The following is an 18,624-nucleotide window of genomic DNA, read 5'->3' on the forward strand; positions in this document are numbered from 1 at the left end:
CCCTTATAATCCCGTGTGCCTTATGTATGAATCCTGGTTGTGTTTACTGACCTCGAAATGATTTTATGTACACGGCACTCGAAAATCTGTCAAATGTTTTAATACGACTTTGCTAAGCTACGAAGCCGCACCGCTTGATGGATTGTCGGAGCATTACGGCTATCGTAGGCAGGAGCCTCGCAGAGTGATACGTACTGTGCTTCAACATAATGTTACCGTATTGTGTGTGTATAACCTCTTTTAAGTTTTGTGGATATTATACATGGTTATGCTGAGGATATGTCGGCCAGTTTCCACTGGAAATGCCTTTTGGTTAAACTGTCAGCAACGAATTTGCATCCACACTGTTAAATTTTTATATAACTTTGATGCACATAAAAAACAGCTGCTTGTTTAGGTGGAAATACATTGATGTTTTGGGGGGGGGTTTGGCACTAATAAAGTTGTGGAGTTGTAAAGTATTTTGTCTAGTGTCAGTTATACTGTCAGTTATATCGTTATCACAAATTTTCAAATGTATATCGTGATAAATATTTTTGGTCATATCGCCCTGCTCTAATGGGTTGGTTGAAGGGCTTGGTGATGATTGAGTCGCGACGTTTGTTTCTTTGTCAGCGACAAATCTGCAAAACTAATGACCTACGAATGTTCCAGCCTCAAACAGAAACACATGGGATTTAGATGACCTTGTGACATTACCTGTTATTGCACACTTCTAGATCTATAATGAGTATATATATTATCATATGCTTCCTCACTCACATCAGTCTTCTATAAACAGGTTCAGACTCCCGAGAGAAAACCCCACAAACCAACATGCAGCGCCACCTCTCACACGTCGGCTCATTTCCGTTCCTCTCCTATACATATGAGCCATACACACAATAACACAGTTTTCACAGTCAGTACACATCCCCTGATTTTTACACATGCACACAGACATACTGAGGAATGAATTTTGGATTCGGCAGGCGGATATTGCTTTACAGCTGTGATTAGTCGGGCCCATGAAGAAAGAGGAAGCCGGCAGCCTGCTGATTTGGGCAGCTATTAACCGGCATCGGGGCGCGCTGGCCTATCTGTGCATATGTCAATTATAAAAATGCGATTACAGCCTTGTAGGAGGGGGAGGATTTGTGTTATCCGCAGCTTCTTGCGCTCGCTCTCCCTTTCACACAAACACACTTTCTCTCCTCGTCCTGTCCTCTGTCTCTCATTCACCTCTGCCTGAGTCTGAAAAATGCAGTTATGAGATATTTTTTACTTGGAAAACTCAAAGTAATGTGGTGGGGGAGTGAAAGGGGGATAGAGCAAGGAGAGAAAAAGATTTCTCTGAGTTATTTTTGTTTCCCATTAAAACTGTTTTCCCCACATAATAGTAATAACATGAAAGTACCTAAAAGCTAAAATGTATTATAGTCTCTTGTAATTCTTGGAGTAAACAGTTTTCTCAGGCAAAATCAAACCACGTTTGCTTTGTTATCTTTGATTTTCTGAGTATAGCATCTCATAGAAATTCCACCTCTGAACTATGGCAGCTGAGCTCTGGCGGAGTGATGCGTTAAGCTCGGTCCAGGATCTGACTGCATAATGAGCTGCTTTCTTAATAAAACAGACATGGAAGGCACCCAAGTTGAAGCTGAAAAGCAGTAAAAATGACAGCAAAACATTTGTTTATCAAATAGTTTTAGTAAATCTGATCTTCAGCCTTTAAAAGCACAGTTTAACTTTTATAGGGACAGTTATGTCCAGGTTTAAGAAAATCCACATATTTAGCCCTTTATTGTCATTGTGCATGTTCAACGAAAATTGTGGGTGCTGCACACCAACTGTGCAGGAATAAAATATAAAAAGTTGTCAGCAGGAATCAATAACAAACAAGAGAAGAGCCTGTTAAATAAAGTTACTGATGTTGATGAAGCAGGCAGGTTGTTTTGATTCAATTTCAATTCAATTTTATTTATGTAGCGCCAAATAACAACAACATTTCTAGCAACCGGTCCGTTTACAGCATCCTGCCATGCAATTAGGAACCCAACGTTAACGCTTATCAAGTGGAAAAAGGTTAGCATTCACCCTCCAGCTTAGATAATTTTAGCTTAGTGTTCAAAATAAAGCCAATCAGCTACTCTTGTAAAGCTTTGAATTGATGAGATTCTTGGCTAGTAACCTCTGCTGCCTTTAAACTGCAGAATTACTGCAGTGCAAGTCAGGAGGTCAAACATGGATGCGCTCTCCAGGAAAACATGGGCATTCAGTTAAGACCAAGGCTACTGAATTGGAACGAGGTAACAGAGGTTTATTATGAATATGTGTCGTTGCTCTTCAAAGGTAACAATAAAAGGCATTTTCATGCATTAAATTCCCATAATTCACTGCAAAAACATCACGTTCTCCTCTGTTTTCTTTGTATGAGGAAATGATTGCCATGACTCACTTAAAGTTATTCATACAGCCCATTAATGCTAAATGTGCATCAAAGTATGTGTCGCCTGAATATTTTTGTGACCCCTCAACCAGATATGGAACATTGTGGCTTTAATGGGAACTTTGTGGGTTTCATGATTACATCCAAGGAAGAAATGGAGGTCTGGGTCTGAAGTAAATAACAGAAGGCAATGTAGTTGATTGCTGAGGAAGGGATGAAGTGCGAGACAGGAAAACGGATGAACTGCATTTTGTTGAGAGTACAACAAAGAGGGTGAGAAGGCAGAGAGCAGTGAGGTAATGAAGCAGTGACCAGCGATCTCGGTTTTTGCCTTTGTTTCGTTCTCTGCTTGTTTTTCTTTTCCTTTCTGGCACACTCGTAGGCTAATTCAGATTTACTCCAAGGCAAGCTTTGCTTTTGTTTTTAGTAAATTAACACACACACACACACACACACACACACACACACACACACACACACACACAGCCTATTACGGTTTTAAAGCCACAGATGGTCTATCAGAGGGGAGTGTATGAGTATTTCAAGCAGTGATGGAAAACCATAGTGAGCACGAGTGTGTGTGTGTGTTTGGCTGTAGAGGTCTATGAATAGTGACAGTGAGGAAAAGGCTGTCAGAGCAGTAATTCAGAGCTCTGGCTGCTCTCATCAACACCAACATTGCAAGAAAGAAAGAAAGAAAGAAAGAAAGGAGCCTTGTTGAAGAGGCTTTCTATTACACAATATGCTGCTAGGAGCCCTGCAGCACCTCACACACTATGAGCATGGTGTGTGTGTGTATTTGATGTATCTGCGTATGTAGAACTGCCACTGTGAACGACGATACACATGTGACATTTGCTGCATGAATTTCTTTTGCATTTAAAGAGAGCAAGAATGGTGCATCTCTTACATTGTGTGCCACCTGTCTAGCTTTGGCAAAAAAACCTTCTGGACTGCTTTGCTGTTCTTTCAGTGCAAATAGAGCAAATTCTCCTGGAGTGTCTGGCAGTCACAGATGGTGGAACGAGTGAAAGGCCAGTGGAAGCTGTTTTGTTCTAAGCCAAAAGAGGCAGCAATTTAAAGAAACATCTTTGAGTTAAAGGATGCTCACTCTTATTTGCATCACCTCATCCCAAACACATCTCTTGACAGTAATATGATGTTTTGAAAGACTGCAACCTATCAGCCTGCCTGGGACTCTAATACATTTAAGGGAGTGGGTCTGTAAATATCAGCCATCTTTACTTCATCATTTAAGGCCATCTTCACCCTGCACGTCTGCATAGTGGCTGCTATTTTTGATCACTACGTGGAATTCTGTACTTGTGCCTCTGTGGCACATGCCTGTTCTCCTCCACTGTTTCAAACTGTGTTAAACTGTGATCTGGCAAGTGTTCTAGGTGATAGGATTTTTTGAAAGTGCAGTGTTATTTGTACTGTACTGATTCATCACTGGCTTCTATTTGATGGTGTGTGCAGTTACACATGCAGACTGAGCAGCTTGGCATGTTTACATGCCTGTTGGCCAGATATAATTGCTAGATCCCGATGCACACTCCCTTTCCTGATCCTCATTATGAGTTTTCATTTGTTTTGTTTTATTGTTGTTTTTTTATTCTAAAAGATATGTAATATTGTATAACAGATTAACCCTCCAGTTGTGTGCACCCACCCCCTTACTTTAGTGTTTACTTACTTTTATATGTTCAAGTGCAGAGTGTGGAGGAGTCATAAGGCCTTGAGGTAAACCGGATGTAAAACACAATATTTATGAGTTTTTAAATTTGTAAATCAGTCAGATTTGACCCGAACACGACAGGAACGTGGGACAGCAGCGCATATTCCAAACAGAGCTCTCAAACCAACCCAGACATTCTGTCCATTAACAAGCTGTTATTATTATTGCAATACAGCCATTAGTAATGTCATGTGTCTTTGTGGTTCTAGTACCCTCTGGAAGTGACGGTCACTGAAGGTATGAAGAGAGAAATCACTTCCAAATAAAATACTCTAAAGAGGACACATTTCCAGCTCCATGTGTTTATTCTTGGAAATCGGGCTACTAGAGTAACCCTGTTTGTCTTGGTGCAGCTCCTCACGTCGTCCTTTGTGTTAAGCAGGCAGTTTTAGCCCCCCTGCCTTCAGGCAACTTTCCTCTGATTGTCTGCTTCCCAAAAACAGGGGATTGGGAGGCTCGCAGCCAAAGAGATGTGATCATATTATTGTTCTGTTTTACTCACATAAGCGTGTGAAGCCTGAGCTCTTGGTTATGAGGGATTACTCGTGCATACGCTAATCTCATCCTCTGAAACTGTGGCCATGTTTAATATGTGCATCCACAATTTGCACAGGACCCTGACCTTAAAAGTACATTAGAAAAGGACTCCTTATTTGTTATTGTCAATAGGAATGATTACAGGAAGCACACCCCGTTTCAGTATTTAAATTGCTTGTGAGTTTTAATTTTGACTTGATTATGCTAAAAACTTTTTTTTTTTAAATTGATGCATTTGAAAACTTTATGGTGGTCAGTCTACTGTCGTTGTGACTCCTAAAACAAATAGACAAATCGTCAGAAGGCGTTATTATAGCTCTGCATCAACAAGTAGACATCAGAAGCTAGTTACCCAATGTTAGTGCCAGCTTGGTAAAGCTCACCCCACCTGCCAGCTGCTTTAATTGGCTCACATCCCACATGCTCCACATGTTATAGCTCCCTTCCCAAATCATCCCAGATGATGGTCTTATCTCAGCGGTTCAGAGCCTGCAGACTCTGTCTGAGTCATGCCGTCGCTTCCATAGCACTTTCCTGAAGAAGGAAGCTGAATGGCTGACGATTACTGCAGCCTGGAGATTTTGAAGTCTATTAAATGTATTCTTTTTAACTTTGCAAAGAAACCCCAAAACGCTTAGCAGGAAACAGACTTAGCTTCCGTGACTGAGTTATGTTATATAGCTCGCTGACATGAGGCAGATCAGGTGTTCTCACCTTCCTTCATGCTAATGTTCTATGACTATTAATAGGAAGCTCCTCCTGCCCCCTTCAATACCTGACTCACCTTAACTGGCTTCATATGAGAGAAAATGGACCGTGTGTGTGTGTGTGTGTGTGTGTGTGTGTGTGTGTGTTTATGTCTCTCGGTATGACTAGCCATCCATCTTACCTCCTCTGCTCTTGTTATTCCTCCATCCTCACCTGCCGCTTTTTCATTTCAGCTCACCCGTGTTCACTTTGTTTTTCTCTCCTCTTTCCACCCCTACCTTTACTTTCACCTACACTCTTTTTGCTTTTCCCCTTCCTTTTTCCTATCTTGCTCCCCCTGCCCCACATTTTCTTCTCCATTCCCCCCTCCACCTCATCTCCGCCTTCCCTCCTCCAGTCGGATGAAGTCTGCTGGGAGAGACGGAGGAGCGCAGTGCTGCCTGCTAAGCAGCAGAGGACAACACATGTGCTTGCATTTCTGTGTGTGTGTGTTTTATGTGTTGTGTGTGGGTGGTGTGCAACTTTGTGTAATATATGATGTGTGCTTGTGACACTGACTGCAGCGTGCTTATTCACTGCAGAGCGGCTTGCAGGAGCTGCTGTTTATCACACTGTCTCTCCTTATCTTCTTCATGCTGTCTGTCGCCTTCCCCCTTTCTATTTTCAGTCTTTGTCCCATCTCTTCACATGTGTACACACACACACACATTCCCACACACACCTGAGCAGAGCTTATAAGCAGGTGTTGTTTTTTTGTCAGCTCCATCCATTAAACATAATGGGTGTGTGCATGAAAGCTGTTTTTGTTTTGTTTTTTTCTTTATAATGAAAAGTTGTATGTGAGCGGAACAGCGTGCGTGTGTCCTGTCTCCAACAGTTCACGTCTTCCTCTCTTTGCAGCGGCCTAATTAATGTCATCCGTCTCACTTACACTGACAATGCTCCTCTCTTCTCTCTCCTATGTTGTCTCCTCCGTTCTTTTCTCCCCTGTCTTGTCCTTTATTTAACTCTTGCTTTTCGGCCCTTTGTTTAGACCCTTTTTTTTCTTCCATCTTCACATCAGTCTTTTTCCTGTCTTGGCCATCTTTTCTCTCTGTGGCACATTGAGTAGCCAAAGGTATGACTAAATATATTTCCAAGTCTGCTGTGTATTCAGTGACACAAACCTGTTGGATTTATTTTATAATTATGAGTACAAGCAAGAGAATATGTCCAAATCTGCCAAACACACAGTTTGACAGACAGAAAATGTTATATTCAGATTTTTTAATTTGTTTTTTGTTTTGTTTATGCAGTAAAAGTTATTTTATGGCTGCTCATGTTTATTTGAGAACTTGCTCTCTTGTCTTCACTTCCTTCAGGTTATGTCTTTCTAACCATTTCCTATTTTGTTGGCAATTAATTTGTGAAATGTGAGTAATTGGCATTTATGCAAAGCAGTTTAGCAACAGTGAAAAGAGCAGCAAAGCAGGCGACTCTCGGACTTACTAAAATACTTTGACATGATATAAAATCTTATTCCTCTTTGTTTTGGCCTTGGCCCTTTTTCCCTTCCTTTAAGCCAAGTTTCTTCTGATTGGCTGCCCCTCATTAGCAGAGGATTTTACACAATAGTTGGGAAAGGCTTCTCTGCTCACGGCCAAGAGTAGAAAATATCGAATCCTGAGTTTTTGGCTCACAGGGATCACTTAGTGACTGGAAGTGGAAGTCACTGTGAAAAAGATAAAGCTCCACTCACACAAGGAATAAAGACTAGCTGGTAACTCCCAGAAAACTTAAAGTCACCATAGAAAAATGCATATTCCCCGACTGGTTAGCAAATGGTTGCTGAAGGTTGCCAGCAATCACTGGGTAAAATCTGTCAGGTTTAAAAACTCGTGAGTGCTTTGGATGCTGGTAGATTGCCCAGCTGCCCGTAGTTTGCATGGAAGATGTCGACTTGTCTGCAAAGACTTGTCAACACACAAGCGGCAGTAACCGCGATGGAAAACTGAAAACGTTCTCCTTCAAATTAAAAGTTGTGCCTTCCTGCAGGTGCAGCTCTTAATATGAAGGCAAATATTCTCCCTTTGCTGTTTGTGTCACACTCGTAACACTTCCCCTACAGCTCAGAGAGTAAATGGCAAGTTGGCTGGTTGGTGTTGGTGGTGTTGTGTTTCTGCCAGTGTGACTGGGGTCTAACACAAACGTTGGCATTATCATCTGAAACTATGACCATGTTTATTCTCATGTACGTTAAAGATTAAAAAAGGTAAGACAGAAAAGGTGAGAAAACAAATCTAAGCTCCTCTGCCTTGTTTCTCTGGTCTGGTTCTTTCTGCTGATTAGGTGAGATTTACATTACATGTATATTTTTAGGGTATGGTGACAATAGCAACTACATGATTGTAGTGTATGAGAAATAATCTGTCTGGATGAAAGTCTATATATTCATGACGTTTCTCTCCTTGCCCTGTGTCTTTCTGTCTGACAGTCTGGTTCCAGTATAACAACTCCACAGGTGGACCCCTCCACCTCCTCCTCTTCTTCCTCCTCTACCTCCACCACTACCACAGCGAAAGCAGAGGAGAAGAAGCTTTTATCTAAAGACTCGATCCTGTCCCTGTACGCAAGCAGCTCAGTGGGCAGTCAGCCACAAAGCCAGCAACAGCCTGCTCCAGGACAAGGTAACACACATGCTCTCATACAGCCAGCAGTTATTATTAACCCTTTGTTAATCAAGTCAAAGCAGCTTGGTCAATTGACTCAAACTCACATTTTCAATTCAAGCAGAGTCACTCAAGTTTGTAGGTCTTTTTAAAGGATACAGTTTGCAGGAGGTGTTTCTAAGACTGGTAGAGGGAAAAAAGAAAGATTGACAGTTTGTTGCTAAGGAGTTGTGATTTCATGCCACTTTCTCTTTTGGGTCAGGCTCATTTGTGTACTGAGCTTAAGTGTCTTTTGTCAACTGAACTATACCGACACAAAAGCTTAAAAATTTGTTTAAAAAAATCACATTTATTATCGGTTTTATATTAGCCGTTCCACAAAAGATCGAGCATGGTGTTAGTTCAGACAGGAGACAAAGCTCAATCCTGGCAGAAAAGCTGATCTTCAATACTCAGCTGATATTCTCCCACTAGGGCTGCACATGTGCCAGCCACTTGGCAACCCACCTCAAATCAAGGCTCAATAAAGGTTCTGGCTTTCAGTTCTGTTCAGTGCTGGGGGGTCTTCCTGCTTCCAAATCTAAATTACAGCTGTAAAAACTTCAGTGGTCTTGGCTAAACTGTTTACAACTACACACCGCACTCAAACATGGGGTTGGACGTTACCCACAAAGATGGTGTAGCAGTGAGCTTGGCATTGATTCTCGACCTCTTAATCTTCTCAAGAGCTGCCGAACAAAACTAATCCTCACTTTATTTTCGCTATTTAACTTCATTTAATTGCATGCATTGCACCGCACCATTGTTTCTGTGGCCATGAGCTGAAACCTACTCCCCAAGAAGGCCGGGAGGATTGAACGAGGACCCTTCTTGTTATGAGGTGACAGTCTGCACCTCTTCACCACTGTGCCGCCTCAAAACTCGAAATAAATTACACTTTTGTTTTGTGTTTGACCTATAAAGTGTCAAATTATTGCTAACATCTTCATCATATCAACGTTTTAAGAGGACTAAAAGCCTGATGATCCGTTTATAGCTTGGAAAATGATCCGCAAGTGGCTGGAAATCTGCAAATGAAGGCAGCAGTGTGTCTGCTTGAGAACATTTTAGCCTGGCCAAAAGGCTGTGTTTATTTTTGGTCTACATTTCAGAGATGGAAAAAAGGAGACTGGTGGAAAACAACATAAACAAGTGGAGTTGTGGCTGACTTTGGAGAGCAGTCAGAGGCTGAGAGCTCACTCGCACCCTGCTGACATTGTGTATGTGTGTGTTTGTCTGGTAAAGCTGATCTATTAATCAAGAGAATTCTTACTTGCTCATAGCCTGACACCTTTACAGATGCACACAAAATGAAAACTTATGGCATTAAGAGCTTTTGGACCTTGAGAACCTTTTGATACATTCTATAACTCTTAATGGAACGGCAGCTTTTTTGTATCTTCACTCTGCAGAAACTAGAAAGTATCTTTTTTTTTCTTTTTCTTTTTTTAGCTCCTGACACTGACTTCATCAGTACAATAATTTAATAATTAAGATCATGATTTGATCAGGTTAAACAAAAGATGCAAGATTTCGTAATCCTGGATGTTTGAAGTATTTTTTTGGAAGCTACAAAACAATTTATGGTACCCATACACGTTCCACAAAAATTTGCTGTACGTTATGCTTTTCTAAGCTTTGTTCTTATCTCTGGACACTCACATGAACCTTGTGACCTCTTTGGAGAATCACCCCCAGAATGGGAGCCTACATTTTTAATGACTACATGCTGCCACTGCAGAAAATAGTTACTGTTAAGGCAAGAGGTGTGGGAGCTGTTATCGTAGCAAAAGTACAGGCAAGTGCATTTGGAGAGTTGTGTAACTGTATCTTAATGTGTCTGTATGTAATCAGATCTGAAAATGTGTAAAGGAACCTTTAAATGCATTTTGAGCAATCTGATTACACACAGACACACTGAGATCCAGTTACACACTCAGCAGAAAATATTACTGCTACAGTAATAGCCCCACACAAAGAACCTCGGCAGTTACGATTTATATGCATTACTGGACTCGTGGATCAGAGGACTGAAATTCAATTTACATTCAATTCAATTATATTTATATAGTCCCATTTCACAACAGCTGTCATCTCAAAACACTATATGGTAAAGGCATCACAGTGTCAGAGAGAGAGCAATCAATGAAGTTCTCTCATTTGATTGCTAAAACAGAGACCTCCTGAATGAGGCTCGAACATCAGAACATTTAGAAGACAAGAGGGAAACAGACGAACAAAGAGCTTAAAAAACAAACAAGATTAGACGCAGATTGCGGGAGAAAGTAGACAGAAGTTACTGACATGTACTAGTGGCATGTAAAACGCTCAGTGGATCATGGGATCAAGGGAAGTCCCACAGCAGCCTTTGATTGAAGCAGAAAACTAGGGGATGGTTTTAATTAATCAAACTTAATCTTAAAGATTGATTAATAATTTTAAAAATGGATGGTGTTTGACTCTGAACCCAAACTGGGAGCTGTTCCAAGCCTGACAGCTGAAGACGCTGCCTCCCATTTTACTTTTAGAAACTTTAGGAAGTTGAAGTGCAGCTGCAGTCTGAGAGTGGCGTGCTGAAGTGGGACGATCTATGAGATCTTTAAAATATCAAGTGGTGCAATGATTCAGAACTTTGTATGTGAAGAGAACCCCATGCTTTTTTTCCAAGACTAGAATTAGCTAGTGAAGCCAATGAACCTAATGTGGGAGTAATATGCACTTTTAAAGAAGCTTCTCGGATGAGAGGTGAAACATGTTCAAGGAAACGTAAAGAACTCCAGAGCATGCAGCAGAAGGCCTGGGGCTGCTGCATTTAGCCTGGCTGAATACAGCTGCCTGCTCAACCTGTAACTTAAACCGGCACTCAAGGATGTTCTTAATGTAATTCATTTTTTTAATGTGCAAGCTGAAGGACATGTGTTCAAAAAGGACTTAAAGATTCCTCGCAGTAGAAATGTCTTATGACTGTAGCGCGTAAACAAACATTACACATACACGACGTCTCGTAAGCTGGCAAAGACGTGCAGGTTATAAATACAAGGCTGCAGACTCAGACCTAGGTGTTTACACACAAACAGATGCACACCTAGGCAATGTTGTACACACACATGCATGTTAGAGGGAAGATGCATCATAAAAATGTAGGAGAGTAAAGATGAAAGGTCAGCGTGCTGAAAAGCAGGAACGTCTAGTTCACACTGCATTTACTAGGGTCCCAGTGCAGCAGTAAAAATAGCGAAGTGTCTGCAGGTTCGCTTTCATCTCACAGTTATTATGTGTAAAGACTGAAGTGTCAGGAGAGTGTGCATGAGCGCCTGTGCGAGGATGTATAGGTAGGCGGATGTTCACACATACATCATCCATCAGCCTGTGTGGGAAAGCATTAGTGCTGCATGTTTTCTGCTTGGTGGGAGAAAACAGGCAGCAGGTTTTTACAGCAGGCACATGCATTGATTATAGTGTTCCATGTTTACACTGATGTATCAAGGATTAGGAATGGAATGAAGGGCTTTCTGCGTATTGTCCTCTCTGAATCCAAATAAATGCAGATTGAGATCAAAGCCAAAAGAACCTTGCCAGGCTAATGCTCAAAAATCAGACTTTCATCCTGCATGCACTGTATGTGTGCGCGGGACTGTGTGCACTTATCCATGCTGCAATGGAAAGGCTCTAAGTGCAGCCAACAATGAGGTGATCAGAATGTCAGAATATACAGAAGGCCAAAAAACATTGCTTCGTCAGTGATATGTGGATTAGCTATTTGTCCATGGATCTGTACTGATTTTTTTGGCTTTATAACAGCTAAAGACTAAAATCTGTGAGGCATTATGACTTGTGCTAAAGAGGATATATTATAATATGAGAGGAGAGTCTCTCATTTTGTACATGCACAGAGCAAAGCAGGGAGGCAGGCAAAAATAGTTTGTTTTTGCCTGCCTGATGGTATCAGGCTAACTCTGCAGATGTCCTTCTCCCCAACAACCTGTTCTGTTTCTTCTTGTGAGGTTATGAAGTGTTCCCAGTGTGTGAAGTGTGAACTATGTAACTGGTAAGAGGTCAGGATCTCTTTTCCTGGAAAACATTCAGTGGAAGTCGCACAGGAAACTTGAGCCTCATCACCTGGTTTAAATGAGCTAACTGTGGATGTCATATCTTGTATCCAAGGATTGTTTCAGCCAAAAGTCCATTTGATACACATGAAAATTCCAACACCAGCCAAATCTCCGGTGAGGCCTGGGGGTCTCCTCTTCGTAGGACATGCCCAAAACATCTCACCTAGGAGACATAATCACTGTGGATCACCAGCAGCTCTACTTTTGAATGACCAAGCTACTCACCCTATCATGCATCAGACATTGGTTCAATCTGTCTGTCAATCTCCCACTCCACTCTTCCCTGACCAACTACAAGATCTACTTGGTAGTGCAAGATCCTGAGATACTTAAACTACTCCAATTGGGGCAGCAACTCAAAACCTGTAGTGTGCACTTCCCTGTTTTCTGGCAGAGAATCAAGGTGATTCTCTTTCCAGTTTCTTCACACCTGGCTGCAAACCATTCCAGTGCGAGGAACGGAACACAACCTAATGAAGACAACAAAATAGAACATCATCTTTAAAAAGCAAAGATGAAATGTTGAAGCCACCAAAGTGTAGGCGCTCCAACACCTGGCTACACCTAGATATTCTGTTCATAAAAACTATGAACAGAATCGGTGATTAAAGGCAGCCTTGGCAGAATCAAACACCCACTGTAAATGAGCCACATTAAATGCTGGCAATTTAGACTAGGCTCTTGCTGTGGTTGCACAGGTACCAAATTGCCATTTACAATGGACCAAATACCCCATTTTCCCAAAGAACCCCCCAATTGAAGCCTTTGAAGTAAACAAAACACATGTAGACCAGTACCGCATTATTCCTCCTGGATCTGAAGTTCAAGTAATGGAAGGATTCTCCATTCCAGTACTCTGGCATAGACTTTCCCAGGGAGATTAAAGAATGTGATCAACCTATAGTTGGAACATAACTTTCGGTCCCCAGTTTTGAGAAAGAGAGAGTCCAGCCCTGAGAAAGAGTCCAGCCACAGTAGGGAGGAAACTCATCTGTCGAACATGGTAGAACCAAGGTTCTATTTATTAATGATGTAAACAACAGAAGTAGAAGGATGAACTCATGAGCTCAGATTGAGCCAAATGCTTCAAAACTGATTGGATACAGCTTCATAGCACAAATGGAAATTGTTTTTGTACTTGCACAGTAACCAGTTTGTGTGATTTCCCACCATACAGGCATACAGGACTTTATTCTATATACTGCAAGTACAGTACCTTGCAGTGAGGTTGACAAAGCCAACCACTTCACTGAAAATGACCCAAAACATATTGCTATAGCAACTCTACAATTTTTTTAAGGAAAGAAAGTGTATATTCGTTAATACAATGCAGTCATCTGATGTCAGTCCATAAGAGCATAATTTCAGTTACCGAAGGCAGAGAGACCCACAGAAAAACCACTGAAGGTGGCTGCAGTAAAAGCCTGGCAACTTAGTGCCAGCCTGCAGGAAGCAATTCAATGTTTTTAGGAAAGACACTGTATCTTTAGACTATGAAATGCTGACATTACAGCTATTTCAACCACTGCTGAAAACCTCCTTAGTACCAACTGAAGGTCATTGTCTCACAAAGCCAATTTAACAACATTGTCTTCAAAAAACAGACAAAATTCCAAGGTCCTCAAACTACACATCTCATCTGCCTCAAGTTGCACCAGAGCTTTTTATCACTTTGTCACGGTGACCCAGTGCATTGCTGATGGCATGTGGGCAATACAAGAGCAGCTAGTGACTCTTTGGCTCTAAGAAGGTTCATCAGGTCATCATTTTTAATAAAAATGTCAAGAATCTGCCTTTCCCTATTATCATCCGTCTTCTTGCCACACACTGAATGCAGCACTCTTTGGTGACCTGTTAGAGATGTCACTCTTCAATGAAATCCCAGTCAAAGGATATCACCTGCAGCTCTTCACCTCACTGTTCTTTGTGCATTCCCCGTTTGTTTTTATGATTTTACTGTTTCTCAACATCTTTACAGGATGAGTGCTAGTACGTTTGTTTGTTTTATTGATTGTAATTTGGGATGTTTGACTTCCTGAAGATTCTTATAAGATTCTTGAATTTGAAGGCAAAGTTTGAAGGCATATTCTGTTGTCTTGTATTGCAGGCAGTGTGTACATGGGCCAGCCTCAGATGCAGTTCACTCCGCAGGGCTACGCCACAGCAGTGGCTGGAAGTATCCCACCCACCACCACCATGATGGGGTCTGGGGCCATGGTGTCTGGGATGGCACTGCCAAATGGGGGCTACATGAGCATGCAGCAGGGTGCGATGCCTGCCAACCAAGGACAGAACATGTACAGCATGCAGCAAGGACAGTGGAATATGGGCCAGGTAACAGGAAGAAATATAAATCTCTGTATTAAAGTGCAGTTAGAATGATGATTAACATTTAGCTTTTTGCCCACTCCAGTTGCTGTGAATATATAGATTCACACTTAGATCTGTTCCCCAATTCTGTGTGGAGCTCGGTGCAGTAATAACCTCACCAATGTAGTAAAAGCCCAAGAGGTGCAGCTTTAATCAGCTATTCAATCTTTTTTATAACCAGGGTTACTGTATAATAATATGAGGGGTTTTTTTTCTTTTATTCTGTCACATGCCTTTATTCCTTTGTTCCTAATTCTGCCCAGAACAGTACATTACTTAGTATATAACCTTTGATTTAGGATCTTTTAATACCACTTAGAATGCAGAATGAAATTTGATGATTTGTGTGACTTGATCATTGGTTATAACTGTTTTCCAGCCAATTTGGAATGAAATTACATAATAATACCATAGACTGTATATAACAGATGGTCATAGCCACCATGATGCCATGCACTGGTTTCTTGGCTTCCCAATTTGAAGCCTCAATGATAGTGTCTTTCTTGGAGCTGCAATCAACCTTATTTGGACAAGAAGGTGAAAAGTTAAGACTCACTATCTAACCTCCTGAGAACCAAGGAAAAAAGTATCTTTCAGATTTTCCCACTGCAGAGGACATGGTGAATGTGCTGGGTCTCAGGAGGGTGAGGCTAACGAAGCTTTGTTGCATAAACTGTATGGGTGCAACACATTGTTCTGTTGATGTTGTCCACAACATGCATTCACATGCATCACGGGTCACAGCTCTTTAAGGTCCAGCCACAGCATTTTAATCAGGCGAGGGTCTGGACTTTGACTGGGCCTCTGCAACACCTTCAGTCTATACTTTTTCAGTGATTCTGGTGTAGATTTGCTGCTGTTTGGGGATCTTTCACCTGATGCATGACCCAATTTGGGCCTCACATTTTGACTTTAAAATACTTTGGTATACAGAGGAGTTCGTGGTCAACTCAATCGCTGCGAGGTTCCCAAGTCCTGTGACTCAAATCATTACCCCTCCACCACCTTCCTTGGCAGTTGATGTGGTTTTGCCTAAAGTGTTTCAAAACTGTATTTTTCACATGCCTGTATATTGTAGAATCCTTCATTAATGTTGCAGTGGCCCACTTCATGGCCATTCATAGAGCTAATGTTACTGAAAGAGCATCTGCTGTAGGATTTCCTTTTGGTGACGTAAGTGCTTCCAAGATTAGTCCAACATTCAGAGAGTTTCGGTGACTTCTAATCACATCCCTGACAGAAATGCTCTTAGATTATTAAACTCGTACTTAACTGGTGCAGGTGATTGCAGTCTATAATGTGGAAGCATAGTAACAGTTCATCTGATAGAACAAAATCAAATTGGACGTGAAAAATTGTCTGTCCAGGGAAAGATGTGAAACAGACACCAGCAGCAATCCCCCTTTGTGTGTTTAGATACACTTGTGCTTTTGCCGTAACTGCATTACTGTGTCTACATTAATCTTTTCTTCCCATGGTCTCTTAAATGCATCTTTCTTTCTTTATATTAGTTATTTATTAGAGCAATCTGGTTTTCTAAATCGAAAGAGGAAATATTACGTTTTACACAGAAATCATACCCCCGTGAACCATTACCAGGAAAAGACGCGTCTTTACAGAGCCTGAAGTTCGTCTATTGAATACTTTCTGTGGTCACAACCTAAAAGGATGTATTTACTACAGTTGCATAATGTTTTACTTCACTGGTACTTCAGATTGTATCAGTGAAATCCCCAATGTATATTTCTGTCCAATGTTCAGAGCAGGCAGTCATGAAATACAGTGGACGTCTAAAAAGAACAGCTCAGTCCACAAAGACATTCATTCTTTTGTCTCGTCCAGAAAGGATTCAAGAGAACTTGGAGCATTCACCAGCTTTCATGTGAATGAGTTTTCAGGGCCTGACAGATGAGTCATGAAGCGATTCAGGTTGGCTTTATTCAGCCTAGATCTCAATGGCTAAATCTGAATGAATTTTTAAATATGACACAGAAGTTACAAAAATAGAATTTCAGATCAGCTCAGTTCACTGTTAATATTTTCTTCACTGTATCCTCATTGCATGATTTTTCAGTTTTTCTGCACAGCATTCCCACATGAAAAAGAAATAGTAAAAACTTATAAGACTTGCATAAGATCTGGCTTACTTCATATAGTGAATCATATCAGGCTTATATGATTTACTCATGAAAGTGGCCACTTTCTCATTACTTTCATATATTGTTTTAGTAAGTATCCAAAATATACAAGTTTCATTTATATAATTTTTCAAGGGATCTTATATCTGTTTTCACTCTTGTATGCTTTTCATACAAGTTCCACACAAGACAGATACAAACTTTATAAGATTTATGTATATATCTTGGCAGCATGTAGGGATTTACATTGACTTTTTTTTCGGGGGGTTTTGGCACAGAAATGTTTCATGATGGTGCAACAACACCTGTTCTCCCTCTTAATGTCTTCAGGACTGCCACATCCCCCACAGCAATCCTCTCATCGCTTCGCTCTGTTTTTCTAAATATGTTTTTGAGCGTTTTATTGATGTCAAACTGTTCCCTTCTTGCCTTCGTCTGTTCCCATGCCACTGTTGCTAGCTACTTATTGGTTAACAAAAATGGGAGAGCATTAATAATTACAAGTTCTCATTATCAGTCCTTATCATTTAATTCAAAATATATAAACTGTAATAATACAAAAGACAAAGTTCATGTGGTGCAACTGAAATTAAATAAAATGAAAAAATAAAATGTGCAATTACCAAAAACTACAGTTCATGTAATGGCCACTCGAGGCTCCAAATTGAGTCAGTTCCCATAGAGTCGCATGTTAAAATGCCTAAACTGAGCCATGAAATGGAAATGTTTACAGCCTGTTTTTGGCCTCATGAATAGATTCACCCTTTTAAAAAAGTGTCTTAGGGTTTAAAGCTGGGAGTGCAGGGCACCACAGTAGCTTATCTAGTAGAGTATATGCCCAGAAGAAGCCTGAAGGCCAAAAATAAATATGTAAAAATATGCAAAAAATAATCCCAACAGATGTGCTTAAAAATGTTTAAAAAAAAAATAGAAACAAAGAAAAAGGAATTCAATTAATCAAATTCTAAATCCAAAAATATGAAATGAAGTCCTTCTTACATTTGAATTTGAAAACAGTGGCCAGCAGTGTGTTGAATACGTGCAGAGGGTGGTCAGGATCCATTATTTAGCCATACATCCAGCCACTGTGCGTTTGGATCACATCAGCTGATGGAGGAATCCAGACAGTTTGATGATTGAAAAGCAATCATCCGTCAGTAAGTTGTGGTCCTAAAGGGGTGGGCCAGCAACAATACTCAAGTAATCTGTGGTTGGTAGTAAACACAGATGTGTTCATGTTTTTACATCAAATTCTCACCCAAACATCTGATTGTTGCAGCAGAAGTCATAACTCATATATTTAGAAGTGTTTTTCTGAATATATACAGGGGTAAAATAAGTATTGAACACATCACTAATTTTCTAAGTAAATATATTATTGACATGAAATTCTCAGCAGATGTTTGTAACAACCCATCCAATCCACACCTGCAAAGAAATCAAACCATAGATGTCCAAGTTATGTGTAAGGATGAAAAATGACTTAGAGAAAAGGTGTTGAACATATGGACAGTCATCACACCATCATATCATATGATATTATATAAAAAACGAAAAATAAAGCATGTCCATAGTGTCCAACCCCAGTGGTATTAAGATGTGTTAAAGTGTTATATCTGAATCTTCTTATGCTCTCTGAACCCTGGTGTATGAGGTTACATTTTACAACTGAGATTATTCAGCGAACATAAATTGCCTCTGAGATGCTTTGGGTTTGTTGGTTTTATATAGTTGTCTTTTATTAACCTATTACATTCACTCCTTTCTTAGTACCCCTAACAAAGTCCAAACATGAAGCTGACTGAAAGTCTGAACTCTACCTTTGAAGTTCTGCCTAAAATGTGATGACCAAAGTGCCCTCACCCCAGTGTATGGAAGTCAGTAGTCCGCACTAACGCAGCTGTAC

General features: G+C 40.7%; 1 protein-coding gene and 1 long non-coding RNA gene across 2 annotated transcripts in view; one reads left to right on the plus strand and one right to left on the minus strand.

The window, feature by feature from the left end:
• Positions 1 to 5,671, minus strand: part of LOC121812581 — a 33,019-nt gene extending 27,348 nt beyond the window's left edge. The window contains exon 1 of the long non-coding RNA XR_006053171.1: positions 5,593 to 5,671. This is a non-coding gene — a long non-coding RNA (uncharacterized LOC121812581). The remainder of the gene's footprint in view (positions 1 to 5,592) is intronic.
• Positions 1 to 18,624, plus strand: part of LOC102312293 (stromal membrane-associated protein 1) — a gene marked incomplete at its 5' end in the record, with an annotated part of 45,300 nt that overhangs the window by 25,802 nt on the left and 874 nt on the right. Inside the window, 2 exon segments of the mRNA XM_005949414.3 lie at positions 7,885 to 8,077; positions 14,318 to 14,544. Of these exon segments, the coding sequence (XP_005949476.2) occupies positions 7,885 to 8,077; positions 14,318 to 14,544 (420 nt within the window).

The sequence above is a fragment of the Haplochromis burtoni genome, unplaced genomic scaffold (assembly GCF_018398535.1).
Source record: "Haplochromis burtoni strain Fernald_Lab_line unplaced genomic scaffold, NCSU_Asbu1 Contig_664, whole genome shotgun sequence".
Taxonomy (NCBI): Eukaryota; Metazoa; Chordata; class Actinopteri; order Cichliformes; family Cichlidae; genus Haplochromis; species Haplochromis burtoni.